This window comes from Halichoerus grypus, chromosome 5 (genome assembly GCF_964656455.1).
Source record: "Halichoerus grypus chromosome 5, mHalGry1.hap1.1, whole genome shotgun sequence".
NCBI classification, from domain to species: Eukaryota; Metazoa; Chordata; class Mammalia; order Carnivora; family Phocidae; genus Halichoerus; species Halichoerus grypus.
The window spans coordinates 44409728-44425124 of NC_135716.1; the positions used below are offsets into that span (position 1 = coordinate 44409728).

Here is a 15397-nt window from a genome sequence, read left to right on the forward strand (position 1 = left end):
TGAGCCACCCAGGTGCCCCTCTAAGTATTGTTCTCATCTGGACACATGTCTAGGATGGGCATTTCTTAGAGCTCTGGTCAGGACAGGTTAAATTATGCTGTAGTAAAAACCCCTAAATCTCAATGAATTAAAAAGTAGAGGTTTGCTTACTTGTTGACACAGCTTCAGGTTCAGCTTGGCTTGGGGAAGGGTCAGGGAATCTTTGCTTTAGGTCACTTTTACCCTGGGATCCAGGCTGACAGAGCCACCATCTTTCACTTGGTTACTGTGACATGGTGAATTGAACACTGGTTTTTAAAGCTTTCATCTGGAAATCATCTCACTTTTTACTGGCCTGAACAAGTTACCTGGCCAGCAGTAACTTCAATAGAGTCATGCAGGTACCAGGAAGGAGCTAGAACTGGGGTGTTTGGTAGCAGTCTTCATGACTCTCACTTGATTACCTCCTCTCTCTCTCATCCCCCACAACTAATCATCGGCCAAATCCTATGAATTCTGCCTCCTGAACACGTCTGTTTGACCTGCTGCCATTACTTTGGTTCAGGCATCTCAGCCTCCCACCTGGTCTCCTTGCCTCTGAGCCAAGGATTTCCAGTTTTTTTCTCTCTCCAGAAAGATCTTTCTAAAATGCAAATCTGATCTTGTTACTCCCCTGCAGGAAACTCTCAAATGGGTTTTCTAGTCCCCTCGGGATAAATTCCAAACCCTCATAGCATACATACCTCTGTACCCTCTTGCCATTCCTCAATTACTAAATGCTCTTTGATGTGTTAACTTCTTTAATCCTTAGCATTCTAGGAGGTAGACATGATATTTCTGATTCAAACAGCAAATCTTGTCCGTAGCTTTGAAACTTCAGGTTTTCCTTTTTCCTTTCCTTTTCCTAGAAGAAACTTGTCTGTAAAGTTGGAAACCAAAAACATTCACAAGAATAACATCCCGTCCTGTATTTAGCATTAGAGTAGTCTCATAAGGTTTGCTCTAAGATGCCCCTTTAGAGACATCTGGACTTTCTGTAGTTTAAAGTTACCTTCTGTGAAATGTCAATTTTAATCCAAAAAGTATTATGTGATGGCTGGTATGGGTAACAGAATCCATAATGGTACTTGGAGCTTCCAGAGGGGAGATCCTAAAAATCATTCTCTGTCTCTTTTTACTTTGGTCGTGGAAAAACTTAAAAAGTCAAAGATCTGGTAGGTTCATTTTCTTAAATAATTCCCCATGGGAAATTTTGTTTCCATCATCATTTAATCTTTGAGGCCTAAAATAAAAGCTTGAAGCATAGCATGAAAGATTCTCTTATTCATATGTTATATAGCACTTTGCAGTTTGCAGAGCATATTTACATATATGATACCCTGTAATCATCACAGCAGGTCTTTGAGGAGCTATCCATGACTAAGAGGCAGAGTTCTATAGAGGACAGGTGTCACTTGAAATCAGACTTGGTCCTGACATTTACTGTGGCTTCTTGAGCTAGTTATAGTTACTCTTTTGAGCCATACTTTCTGTTGTAAAATGTGTTTAGTGATACCTGCTACATGATGTGATAAGATATATAATTTGCTCATTATTTACCACTTCCTTCTCTCCATCCTCTGCATTCCAAAGAGAGAACATCAAAACTCAGAGATTTTTTTTTTCTTTTGTAACTTAATAGATATTTGTATTACACTTAGTAAGTGCCAGGCACTGTTCTTTTTTTTTTTTTTTTTTTTAAAGTATTTTATTTTTTTTAAGATTGTATTTATTTGTGAGAGAGAGAATGAGAGACAGAGAGCATGAGAGGGAGGAGCAGACTCCCTGCTGAGCAGGGAGCCCGATGTGGGACTCGATCCCGGGACTCCAGGATCATGACCTGAGCCGAAGGCAGTCGCTTAACCAACTGAGCCACCCAGGCGCCCCCAGGCACTGTTCTTCTAACATGCACACATGACTTGTTTGATACTTCTATCAACCTTAAGCTTCATCTTACCACTAAGGCAACTGAGGCACAAAGTGGCAAAGTAATTAGTAAATAGTAGAGTCATGAACTTACCCAAGGTTCTATTCTTGGTCCAAGAAGAGCTGAATTTCTCAGAGATTTCCTGGTTCCAGTTGCAGAGCACTTGCCCTGTGGTGCACTGAATACATGTTAAGGAGGACCTCCCATGCGTCAGGCTCTGGGCAAGATTCTATATAGTTGAATTAGACATTATCCCAGGACTTCAGAGCAGGGGTCAACAAACTGTGGTCCCTGGTTGGGTCCACCATCTGATTTTGTATGGCACACAAACCAAAAGTTTTGTTTTGTTTTTCATTTTTAAATGATTGGAAAAAATGTCAAAAGAAGAAGAATATTTTGTGCACATGAGAGTTACATGAAATTCAAATTTCAGTGGCTGTAAATAGTGTTATTGGAGTACAGCCATCCTCATTCATGTTTACACTGGTTATAGCTCATTTTAAGCTAAACTGGCAGAGTTGCAGCAGAGACCCCAACGCCTGCAAAGCCTAAAGTATTTCTTGCCTGGCACTTTATAGAAAAAGTTTGCATTAGAATTTCAGCAGTGACTCTAATAAAATAGCAATTAAGCCTGAACCCCTGCAACTGTAGGAAGAGGCCCCTAAGCTCTCCTGTGTATCTTACTTACCTTTGTATTTAACAAAATTGTCTTTTTGAAAACAAAAGCAATAAATATGTGGATACTGTGAGTAGAATGCAAACAAAATAGAAATGAGTAAATTTAAAAGTGCAAGACCTGACCCCATCACCCTGGCTCACTTCTCAGTGGAACCATTTTAAAGAATTATATGTTAGCAAACTGTTAATTACTTTTGTTATTTTTATGAGCCCGTAATAGGTTAAAAACAGCAACAGAAAGATTTTCTGTTGGTTTTGGGAGGGGCAGGGAGCTGTGAAACTGGTATAGTAACTAAATGACAGCAAAAGATTAAAGACGAACTTAAAGCAAATATAACTAATGAATTTTCCTCAGGTTTGCACTGAATAATCAAGAAAAAGAAAAGTTTTAGTAATTTAGTTCACAGTTGAACTGAAATTTATTTTACAATGAAAGTATTTGACAGGCTAGGTATTGTAAGATCACAATTATGGTAAAGTCTTAGCCTCATGGACTCTTTGGGGACCTATAGTTCTGTCTCAGCTCCTGTGTGACTTTGGGGAAGTCATTTAATGATCTGGCCCCCAATCTTCTTATTTGTAAGGGGAGAGGTTAGACAAAGTCTCATAGTTTGCTGTTAAGAAGGCAGATGTTCTGAGCAACAATTTAACATCCCCCTTTATTTTAACAGTTTGGTGATTGTAAGTTTTATGAAAATGTTTTCTCATCCTAAATTCTTATTCTGTATTATAGATATAACCATAGATGCAGATATAGGTAATGGATCATGATACTTGTCACTGTACCAGGGTATCTAATGATCCTTTCTTTTCACTATTAAGGTCTACTGGGTACAGCTTGGATGGAATAGGAAGACAGAGATCAGTGTGTGTTTTGAAGGACCTTGGAGTCTATCTCTGAAGGATCAGATATGATGGCCAAGTTAACAAATGTGATGCCACCTCAACCCATACCCTTAGGCCTCACAGTAACACTGAGTCCAACTGGCCATTACCTCTTTGAAACTGTTTACCCCTCTTTGTGCCCCTTCAGTTATCTCATTAGTTTCTGTGGTTTTTAAAGCCTCATCTGTGGGCTTACAATTCACAATTCAGTATCTCTAGCCTATTGTATCTTAGTAACACATACAGTATGTCTTATTGTCCCTTATCTAGATTAAAAAAAAAGTCTTTAAAAGCAAATGGGTTTTATTAAAACTTATTTCAACAGTTTCAGCAGTGTTCATTGTAAAAATTGAAAAGTATAGTTAAGTACAAAGAAGAAAACAATCATTAACATTTTAGTGTTTATTTTTGTAGTCTGCATTAATGAATGCTTGTGCTTTCCTTATATAACATTGTGAGTAAATGTTATTAATGATTCTTGTGACCTTTTACTGGATGTAATGAACATTTTGATTATTAAGAATGGTACAGAATGACTTAAAATGGACACAGTCAACTATGGTTTTCTCTCTTTGTGTCTTTATCCCTGCTGACAGCTGGGTCTTATGTATAGAAGGCATTTGATAAATTTTTGTTGGGTGAGTAAAAATAATAAGCCTATAGTTTTTCAGCTCTACAAATAAGATCTTTTTAATTTATGTTCCAGAAAATATATGCTGTAAAGTGTGTGTATTTTTTTTTCTGGGGTAAAGGTTTTGTGTGTGTGTGTGAATCAGATTCTCAAATGGATCAGTGACCCCTAAAATATTAACCATTAAAAGCAGTTCCTAATTTAGGTGCACTGAACTAACAAAAAGGTCTGTATATATGAAGATGGCCTCTGCTTTGCAGGTAGACTTACTGACCTACCCGTCTTTGTCTGTAGAAGCCTGTACAAGCTGTTGGAGTGGGTCTCTCTCAGCCTCTGCCTTGTCTTTTCTTTCCAGTAGCAAGACTTTTCCGATTACTTTCACAGTTGCTGCTTAACCAGAGGGTCTCAACCTTGACATTAGGTTGACCTCAGAGATTACTGGAAATGCTTTTTTTTTTTTTTTTAAAGATTTTATTTATTTGAGAGAGAGAGAATGAGAGACAGCACAAGAGGGAAGAGGGTCAGAGGGAGAAGCAGATCCCCCACTGAGCGGGGAGCCCGACGTGGGACTCGATCCCAGGACTCCAGGATCATGACCTGAGCCGAAGGCAGTTGCTTAACCAACTGAGCCACCCAGGCGCCCTACTGGAAATGCTTTTAGTATTCATTCAATATTCACTTAATAAGTAACTGGTAGGTACCTAATCTGTGCCCACTGCTGTTCTAGATGCTAGAGTTATAGCCGTGAACAAGGCAAAGTTCATCCCAAATCCCTTAGGTGCTTGCAGTCTAGTGGAGAAATAACATTCTAGGTATAGTATGGCATAAATTTTGCTGATAATTTCCATTTATAACATTATTTTCTTCTGGGGTGGGGGGAGGTGTTCTGTTTCTGAGCAACTGATTACAAGTGGACTTTGTGTCCTCACCTGTTTATAAACTGGCAATTATTATAGGTCTCCACATTTATAAACAATTTTGATGTTGATATCGTCAACATCCAATGAACATGTATTTAGCCCCTAGTATATAGTAGGCATGTGCTCAAGACCAGAGACACAATGAAGAACAAGACAGGTCCTTTCCTTTACAGAATTTCTAGTCTGGGGAAGAGGTGAAGGGCAAACAGATGGTGAAATTTTTAGTTAACTCTCCAGCGTGAAGGGGATGGGGACCGTCTAGTGTCCCATCAGAGAATTTGAAAGCTGTTCCTAATGCAGACCAGGGAGCTCAGGGAAGGTTTGTTAGAGACGTCCATGACTGAGTAATGAAAGACAGTTTAGGACTTTTGCCCAAGTAAGAGGAGTGGGAGGAAGGATGTGAGTTTCCTTGCCAGAGGGAAGGAACATTGTGTAAAGGCCCAGAAGGAAAAGAGAGCAAGGAGTATTCTAAGAACAAAAGAATTTTGATGTGCCTAGAACATAATGTGACATGAAGCATGAGATAATCAGAGTCTGGGTGGTGAAGCACACTGCCTGTGGAAGTGAACCTGAACCATATTCTGATGGCTGTAGGAAAGAGTTAAAGCAGGATTAGATCTAGATTTTTAAAAGATTTCTGCAGGATTTAGCATAGGTGGTGAGTGCGGGTGGGTCTCCTCTCCGTGTCCAGACTAGAGAGGAGAGATTGAATAGGAATAGAACAGACAGTAGGTAGGTTTCTTAGGTATTTAGAAAGTGAAATTGACAAGACAGATGAGTAGACGTGGGAATGAGGGAGGAATGAACTGTGTGACTGACTTCTGAGGTGTCTAGCTAAGGAAACTGAGATTGGGGACACGGGAAGAGGAATTTGGGGGAGGGAAGGGAAAGGAAGGGGGAGTGGGCAGTTAATGTTTTTTCTTATACTGGTTTTGAAATTTTTATATTTCTGGAAGTGAAAACTACAGTTGACCCTCAGAACAATGAGGGGTTGGGGTACTGACCCCCCACCTGCCCCTGCTCAGTCAAAAATCTACTCCCCAAAAACTTAACTACTGATAGCCTAGTGTTGACCAGAAGCCTTACTGATAGTGTAAGGAGTCGATTCACAGCTATTTTGTATGTTATTATATACAAATAACATATTATCTACTGTTTTCTTACAATAAAGTAAGCTAGAGAAAAGAAAATGCCATTAAAATCATAAGAGAAATACATTTACAGGAGTGTACTGTCTTTACTAGAAGAAGTCCATGTATAAGTGGACCTGCATGGTTCAAACCCATGGTGTTCAAGGGTCAATTGCCATTTGCAACTGTTTCTAAAATATCAATAGTATTTTGAGGATATATATCTCCTCAAATATTTTGATAGTATTTTGAGGATATATATATACACACACACACAAAATAAAACACACAGTTTATCAATAAATAGTAATTAGATGAAAAGATCAAACTGTACTCATTTTTATTTCCTTTGGCCATTCCTTTCTTAAAAATTATTTTGGGGATTCGTGATTTTTTTTCTATATAATATTATTAAATATGTTTTTAATTGGAATTTACCTGAATTGCAACTTTGTCAATAAAACAGCATCCTTATTGTATAAACCAAGAAAATTCAGGAAGGTATAATTTGCTGAAACTAATACTAGATTCACAGAACTGTGGATAAAATTTGAGTTCTTCTGAACACAGATAGATCCCCTTTATAGTCTTCATTAGATCTATGTCAAGATACTCTGTGTGAAAATTATGTAGTTTCTTAGTGGATTAAATTAAAGTCGGTAAAGCCATTGTATAAATAGCTGGAAACTGAGGAAGTGGAGGGTTTGCCTGGGGAGCTGTATTTTGTGTGTGCCTGAGAGGACAGCAGGCCCCGGGTTCCAGGAGCATCTGAGTGATCCATCTGAAGGTAAAGGTTCTCTTACTGTCAGCCTCAAAGATAAGTCAACTCTTGCTCTTCAGTTAAGCATTTCTTTTTATTTTTACCTTCTTCTTTTTTTTTTTTTTTCCCCCCTCAGATGGGCTCTTTGTTTTCAGGATCTGTTTGGTATAAGGTCATGTTCTGCATTAACCCATACTGGCCCAGAGAAATGAACTCCATTTCCAAGGAAAGAACAGTACCTCTGGGAATAAGAATGTATATGCCTCTACAGTGCTTCTAGAATATTAAAAAGCATGGGAGGATGGCAGTCAACACTCACCGTCCCTGAAACTCTTACTCGAGTATTTATGACCACAGAGACTGAACAACAGGACAACAATGACGTCCTAGGTTGAGATTTCTAGTTCTTTGGAGTAGGAAAACCATCTTGAGCCAAGATCCCAGGATGTTGTAGGCAGGAACTCCAATGAGAATATTCTAGGCTCACATTTAATGTCTTTCTGGCAAGTAGGACAAGCAGACAGATTTTTAAGAAGTTGGTGGGTGAGAACTTATTGGGGAGAGAAGCTTGGATAGGTCTTTGTGGGAACACGTATTCTAAATTTATTATGTTTTTCAAAGAATGGAGCTAGATGCAGATTCTGAATAGGATCTTAGCATGTTGGAAGTGCTGTATTGGAATAATTCGGAACCTGTTTATCTTAATAAAGTTAGTAATAGCTGAAAAATGTGTGTGTATGTGATTGTGTTGCTGTACTGGTTAAATTATTTGACACTCCAGTGGAAGTGTTTAGCACAATGAGCCAAAATTAGCTTTTTACTTTCTTTTGATATACAGCTTTTCAGAAAGGACATATATATAAACAATAACACTTGCTTTTTCCCTAGGATGAGGTTTTGTCATAAAAAGGTTTGGTGATACTTGATTTCTGCCCTGGACAAAGGTCTTGTTAAAGAGTTGAGTTGTAGAGTTATTTCACATTTATGAGATCTGTTCTTAACATCGATCATTTGGATATTACTGATTTCACATCTGAATGTCAATTTTATGTTTTACTTGGAGAAATTTCATTACATTTAAAGACTATGGACTGAAGCTTTGCATTCTGACATTTCGGAACTGAAATATTTACTTTAAAGACAACTTTCAAAACCTGTAATGTTTTATTATTAACTGCAATATAATAATTATGATTCATTTTTTGTCGTATGTACTCATTTTATACATTTGACTGTCTCTGTTGCTATAAGTACCCGAAACTGACAGAGGAGCCTTTCTCCCTCTCATTCATCTCATTCCTTGACTAGACTCTCCACTGCTTTTCTACTGGGTACAGACTCATTTCCCTTTTCTGCCCAGGCCCCTAACAAGTATCACTCTAAGTTCTTGTCCTGTATAGGATTCCCTTGCATGTGCTCTGTGAACAGTCCAAACCCCACTGCCAACCGCACAGATACATCCTGTACATTCTGAGCCACATTGTCCTTGTTCAGTCTCTTCTTAGAACACTTTAGCTTTCTCATCCCACCTCTCTCTGCTTGCCAAACCCATATTTAGCTTTAACAGTCCATTTCAAATGCCTTTTTTTCCCACATGGTTGCCCTTTGGCCCCTATTCCTGCAGCTAATATTAATCCCTGGTTACTCTTTAATGCTCTACACATAGTCCTTCTCAAGAACCCTTTACTGTCTATTTTTGATGTTGTTGATGTGTCTTTGTCAGTGTGTAAATCCTTTATGGTAGGAGTTGTATCTTACTTTCTCTTTCTTGCAGGCACCTACCAGAACATCTTGCACGGGCAGCCTGGAGTCAGTAATGTTTAGTTAAATTGTTAACCAGTCACTGTAGTATTCTTTCCAGACCAGCAGTGGTGAATCTCCAGTTAATCATCTGTGAATAGAGATGAATGTAGCTTTATTGAAAATACGACTTACATGATTATTAGATTAGATTGTAGTTAGAGTACGCTTTTAAAGTACCAGATCTTAACATTAGCAAAAAAAAAGTTCAGTAAAGTGGCCAGTAACTTTCTTACATACTAGTAAACCTAGATGTGGATATAGAAAAGTTCTCAAAATTAACAGCGCTAGCAACAACAAAAACACAAATGCTTAAAGGTACATGAATAAGAAATATATAACATAAATAAAACCATCAAACTTTAATAAGAGATGTAAAGATTTTGAGTAATTATAGAAACATTTCTGGATAAGAATATTGAATATTGTGGGGATTTCAGTTCTGTCCAGATTAATTTATAAATTTAATTTAGTCCCAATATAAAATGATCCTAAAACTTCTTTGTAAAATGAATAGGTATGAATAGTTATGGCAGTTTTAAAAAGAAGAGTAATGAAAGGGTTTGCAGGATAGGGAATTCTTTGTCAGATATCAACTGATAGTCTTTGCAACAATTTGGTTTCAATACAAGATTTAAGATGTCAGTGGACAGTATTAGAGCCCCAAATAGACCCTTGATATATAATTACTTCATTTGTAACAAAGTAAACATCACAAATCATAGAAGTTATTGATTATTCAATAAGTAGTGCTAGGAAAATTGGCTACTGGGGAAGGGGAGAAATAAGGCTCATATCCTCACCTTTAATTAAATTCCAGAAGGAATAAGTGGTAAATGTTAAAAAGGAAAATAGAAAAGAAATATAGGTTAAAAAAAAAAAAAAGAAGAATAAAAAGGCCTAAAGCTAAAGAAAAAAGAAAAGGAAAAATCAAAGGAAAAGATTGATAATGTTTGATTATGTAAAAATTCTGAAACATTTGTATGTCAAAACGTAAAAGATAAGGGACACTTTAGAGGACAATATTTGCGAAATGTAATAGACAAAGGTTGCCCTTACTATATAAAGAGCTCTTATGAATAAATAAAAAAATTAACATTCCAATAAAAATGGGCAAATATGAACAAGGAAAGCCATAAAGAAATGCAAATAGGAAAATGTACATTTAAAACTACTATCAATATAAATTAAAATATATAGGATAAACAATCATGAAATATCATCTTTACTCCATCGGACTAGGGAAGATTGAAATTTAATACCTAAAGTTGGTAAGAGTATGGTGAAATAGACACACTCATGTATTATTTATTGATAGATACATAAATCAGTGTGAACTTTTTGGGAAAACAGGCTTTACTATTGGATCCAATGATTCTGCTCCTAGTGATCTATCCTAAAATAATGGAGATACATATTGTATTAGTCATTTCTTCCTGTGTAACACTCCAAAACTGAGTGACTTAAAAATAAGCATTTATTATCTCACAGTTTCTGTGGGATGGGAATTTCTGTGCAGCATAGACAAGTGCCTCTGACTCAGGTTCTCTCACAACCCTGCAATCAAGTGGTGGCCAGACTATATAGTTAAGGCTTGACTGGGGGAGAATCTGCCTCCAGGCTCACTCATGTGGCCTCGGGTCTTTGCAAGCTGTAGGCTGAAGACATGAGTTCCTTGCCACATGACCCTCTCCATAGAGCTACTTTCAACAACATGGCTTGCCTGCTGTAGGGAGAGATGGAGTTCTGTTCTTTTTGTAACCTGATATTGAAGGTAACATCTCCTCACTTCTGTTGGAGTCTGTTTGCTAGGAGTAGGCACCAGGTCCAAATCACATTCTAGGGGAAAAGATCACATAAGGACATGAATACTGGGGTATGAGTTTTGTTGGAATATTTAACCCCTACACAGGTTAATATACAATGGTTTTCATCAGGTTTTTTTTAATTTATAATAGCAAAAATATAAATAAATAATCACATATACACAAAGAAACCCGTAAGCAATTTAAATATTCCATAGTGGAAGAATAGTTAAATTGAGCTACATCCACACAGTGGTAGTATAATTGCATAATAATAATAATGTCTACCTTTTTTGAGTATCAGTCATGTGCTATTCATTTGCTACATATTGTACAAATATTTCTGATCCTAACAACAATCACGTAAGGTCGGTTGTTATTCTCATTTTACAGATGAAAAAACTGATGCTCAGAGACAAAGTAGTTCATTGAATTCTCAGCACTGGCATGCCATTATGGGGTTATCTGGCTTCAAAGCCCAGTAAGCACACTGCCACTGAAGTCATGCTTATGAAGATTATTTAATGACATGAGGAAGACTTAAGAAACTGTTTTTACAAAGTGATCTGTGTGTGCACATTTTATTTACATTGAAGAAAAAAGATAGTCACAAATGTTATCTTTCAATGGTAGAATCAATCATAGAATATTAAAATTTTTCTTTACACTCTTATTTCATTCTAAATCTACATTGTGCATGTATTCCCTTCATAATCATTTTTAAAAATTGGAAAGCTTTGTAAAGTGTTTCAGCTCCCTCTACTCCCAAGGAAAAACCACTAAGAAGACTTGTACACACAGTTTTATGTAAAATTGAAATTTTACTTGATAATGAATCAATTCCTTTAATCTGCTCTTCTAGATTACTGATCTCTCCTTACCCAACTATCTGATGGCATCTTCGGTTGGACTGCTTCCTACCCAGCTTCTGAATTCTTACTTGGGTACCACCCTGCGGACAATGGAAGATGTCATTGCAGAACAGAGTGTTAGTGGATATTTTGTTTTTTGTTTACAGGTGAGTTTAAGGCCAAGGGTTGTCTTTTTTTTTTTTTTAATTGTCTTTTTCTATGGCATTACTGATTTAAACCTAACAGATTTCATTGAAAATAATTTAGGAGGATTTTTTCCTTTTTATATCTTGTTCTTTTGATTATACCTCATATTTTGACATTTACATTTTAATTGTGTGGATATATGGAAGTTTATAAAACTGAATTGAACTCTTTTATAAAACTGAATTGATACTGAAAATTCTCTTAAAACAAACAAAAAAGGGAATGACAAAAATAAGGTTCTTTTTTGCAGTGATTTTCAAAATTATTACTCTATTTTGAGTTTTTGTGAAGTGTTGTTAATACTATGTTTCTGAAGATAAATTTAGTGAGAATTGGTAGAGTTGGGTTTTTATCTTACTTTATCTTCTAATTATTAAACTCTCCAGTTGGTATTTTTAAGAGTATTATACTGGCAATGTAAAGTAATTTTTTCCAGTACAGTTTTATGTAGAACAAAATATTTTTTTTTAGAAAGTATTGCTTTATAAAAAGCACTGAAGTATTCCATTACAAATTTAAATAAGATTTGCATAATTGATTGCTGTTGCCATGCAAATTGTAATATAGTTTAGGGTACATACAATTACATATAAAAGGTTGATAAGAGAGAAAAATCCTGCTCTGTAGGCATATTTATTCAGTTCCTTTAAGTTGCAACAGGAAGAGTTAAAAAAATTCATTTCTTTGGTTGTGCCACATTTCCTTCCTGAGATTTACCAAGGTTTAAAATCACCATAATTTTTGATGATTTAGTAAGATGCTGATAATAACTTTTATTGAGATCTTTATATGCCATATATTTAAGCTCATTTAATCCCTACCAAAGGGCTAGGAGGTATGTACTTTTATTATCTCCAGCCAATTGTGTATATATCTCTTCCCAGCTCTTGTGTTCAGTGACATCAGCATTGGTAACTTGAAACTGATCGTTGCAGGAGTATTTATACAATGGAAAATGGCAGGTGCTCCAAATCAAGATTCTTACCTCTGATCTCCAAGAGCTAGTTTATCAGCACACCAGTGGAGGGTAATTTGTCTAAAGTCACAGCTGCAAGGGGTAGAACCACGATGTGAACCAAGGCAGTTGGCTCTGTGAACTATGCTCATAACTAGGACCATAGTTTACTGAGCATATAACACTGAGATAGCCAATATCTTATTGATCCCTCAACTTGTTAGTTTTAATTAATTTGTTATTAAATATATGATACCATATTAGAAATTTAGTTGTTAGCATTATTCTCAATTTTTAAAGTACTATACTGTATTAAAAATACTATGATAAATAAAGCCAGAGTTGATTTTTGCTGTGCTTATGTAGTACAAGTTCAGTAAACAGAGTGAGCCTAGGAATATTTATATTGAACTATAATTAATAGTATAATTATATTTACTATTAATATAATATAATATATTATTATATTACAAATATAATTAATTGATAATCAATTAAATGGCTTGCTTTAAGAAAAATTTTGTAATATTTTTGACATTCAGGGAATCTTTTTTTTTTACTTTTTTTCTACAAAGTTATATATATACATACACATCTTATATATATATATATATTTTTTTTTTTTAAAAGAACCTGAATCTAGGTTTAGAGTTTTTATTAAAGTTGGTTTATTTTTATTAATGTAGTATGTTAATCACATTAAACTTTTTATGCATTATATCTACATGATAATTTATGTTTATAATTATCTTAAGGTACTTTAAGATTCTAACATACACTGCATTCTCAGATTTTTTTTAGCATAAATTTAAGTATATTTTATGTTTTTCTAGCTTCCTGAAAATGAATAATCCGTTTGAAATATCTTTCTCCCCCTTTATATTATGTTTGAGCAATTAGAATTTGCCATTATTAGTAGGTCTCATAAGATTTTCACTATTTTTGATACTTTATATTTCTGTGCATCTTAGTAAATCATTCAACTATAATTGGTAGAGTTATAATAGAACAGAATAGTCCATGTATTTGTCAGTAGTGCTTCTAAAAATATAGGGTCTTCTTTTTATCCAGTGATTTCTTACCCCTTTGTTTGAGCTGACAAATTTAGGCTTAGCATACAAGATGGGGGGAAAAAAGGGCAAATAGTTCTTAACCCAGACATTTATGAAAACAACAATAACCACCACAACAAAAAAAGTAAAGGCATATTTATGCCTCAGTTTTATTTATTGATGTTACTTATAGCTTAGTATATTTCAGAAAGGATTTAATTTAGCTTATAAAAGATATACAGGAGAATTGTTTAAAACAAGAGGGAAAAGAAGTCATCTTGAAAGGGGAAGTACATAGGAAAAAAGGATGAAGCTTAGGTGAAAGTAGAGTAAGTGTATTCATGAGGTTTCTCATATTTTGCTAGAAATAAGTCACAAATTTGCCTCTGAGCTTTATAGCCACCTAAATAGAGTCCAGTGTGTGTAAAATTAAAGCAATACAAGATAGATGTTCAGAGGAAGGCACAACTATTTCTTGTACAAAAATCCAACTTAGATTCTGTGGACTCGCAATTCAGTTACTCTTTTCCACACCCTATGTTTTTCTGTGTACCCACCAGCCAAAACCCTGGATGAGTCCCAAGTTTTGATATGCTTTGCACCTGTTGTTTTTGGGAAGTCATACAGCCAGATTGGTAATATTTAATTCTTAGTTGCAAACCTTCTGCTGGTTTCTCAACATTGCCCCATAGCCCAACTGTTTCCTTTGTCTTCGCACTCCCCCATTTCCTCAATGACTATTGCAAACCTATCTCAACTCCTCACAATTTTGATTCCTATCCCCACTTTCCTCTTCAATCTCAACAGATTACCTCTTTTGCTTAACAGAAAAATCAGAAGCCTTCAAATGAGAAACCCCTCAATTTCCATCTAAGAAATCCACTAATGCTCTTGTGTTCTGCTCATGCTCTCAGCTTGCTCTCCATTGTGACAGTGGAAGAGATGCCTTTCTGTAGAAGGCTTGTCCTTTTACTCTGTTTCATTCTTTCATTTTAATGGGGAAACTTTCTAAAACAGGTTTTTGGTTTTTGGGTTTTTTTATTTTACATTTTCACTAAGGTGGTGTGTTGGGAAAAGAATTAGTACAAATTGCCAGGTCCTGGGTCTAGAAGGGCATCTGGGGAAAATCCCATGTAAAGAAATAGCCAGTTTACTTTCACTGGGAACCTGAAAAAGGTTTTCTGCTAGATCTAAGCCTGCTTTCTATGGCTGTCATTGTTAACTTTGTTGAAATCAGATGCATTTTCCAGTTTTCATCTGGCTTGATCTCTTAGCAACCTAGCATTCTGTTAACCATGCTTTTTAAAACACTTTCTTCGCTTAGCTATTTTGATTGTTTTTTCCACTTGCCTGGTTCATTAATCAGTGTGTCTTCCTCTTTTCACCTGAAAATTGGTGTTCCTCATGATTCTAGCCTAAGCTTTCTGTTCTTACTCTGAAAACCTTTCTTGCTAGCAAACCCTGTTAATGTGGTGGCTGCTATTCTGTTTCTTTGTGTAAGGACTCCCTCATACACATCCTGAGCTCAGCCTTCTTGCCATAGCTTTGGACCTGTTCCCTGCACTGCTTTGGATCTCTGTTAGGCACCTCAAATTCAGCATGGCTGAGGCAGAGTTTAGCACCTCATCCACACCCTTTCCAAGTTAGTTCTAAGGTGCTTTCTATGTCTTCACATGGTGTCATCGTAACGCTGATAAGTATCAGACTTAGGGTTTTCAGTAAGTAGATCTTGTTTTTTTTTTTTTTTTTTTTTTTTTAAGAGAGCTCACGTTAGAGAA

The 15397-nt window shown here is 36.0% G+C and overlaps 1 protein-coding gene across 3 annotated transcripts in view; it reads left to right on the forward strand.

Annotated features, from left to right (window-relative positions):
- The window catches only part of TMEM64 (transmembrane protein 64), a 325182-nt gene that overhangs the window by 5093 nt on the left and 304692 nt on the right, over positions 1 to 15397 (forward strand). For all 3 annotated transcript variants that reach the window (XM_078072242.1, XM_078072241.1, XM_036117180.2), the window contains exon 2: positions 11417 to 11572. In XM_078072242.1, the coding sequence (XP_077928368.1) occupies positions 11417 to 11572 (156 nt within the window). The remainder of the gene's footprint in view (positions 1 to 11416; positions 11573 to 15397) is intronic.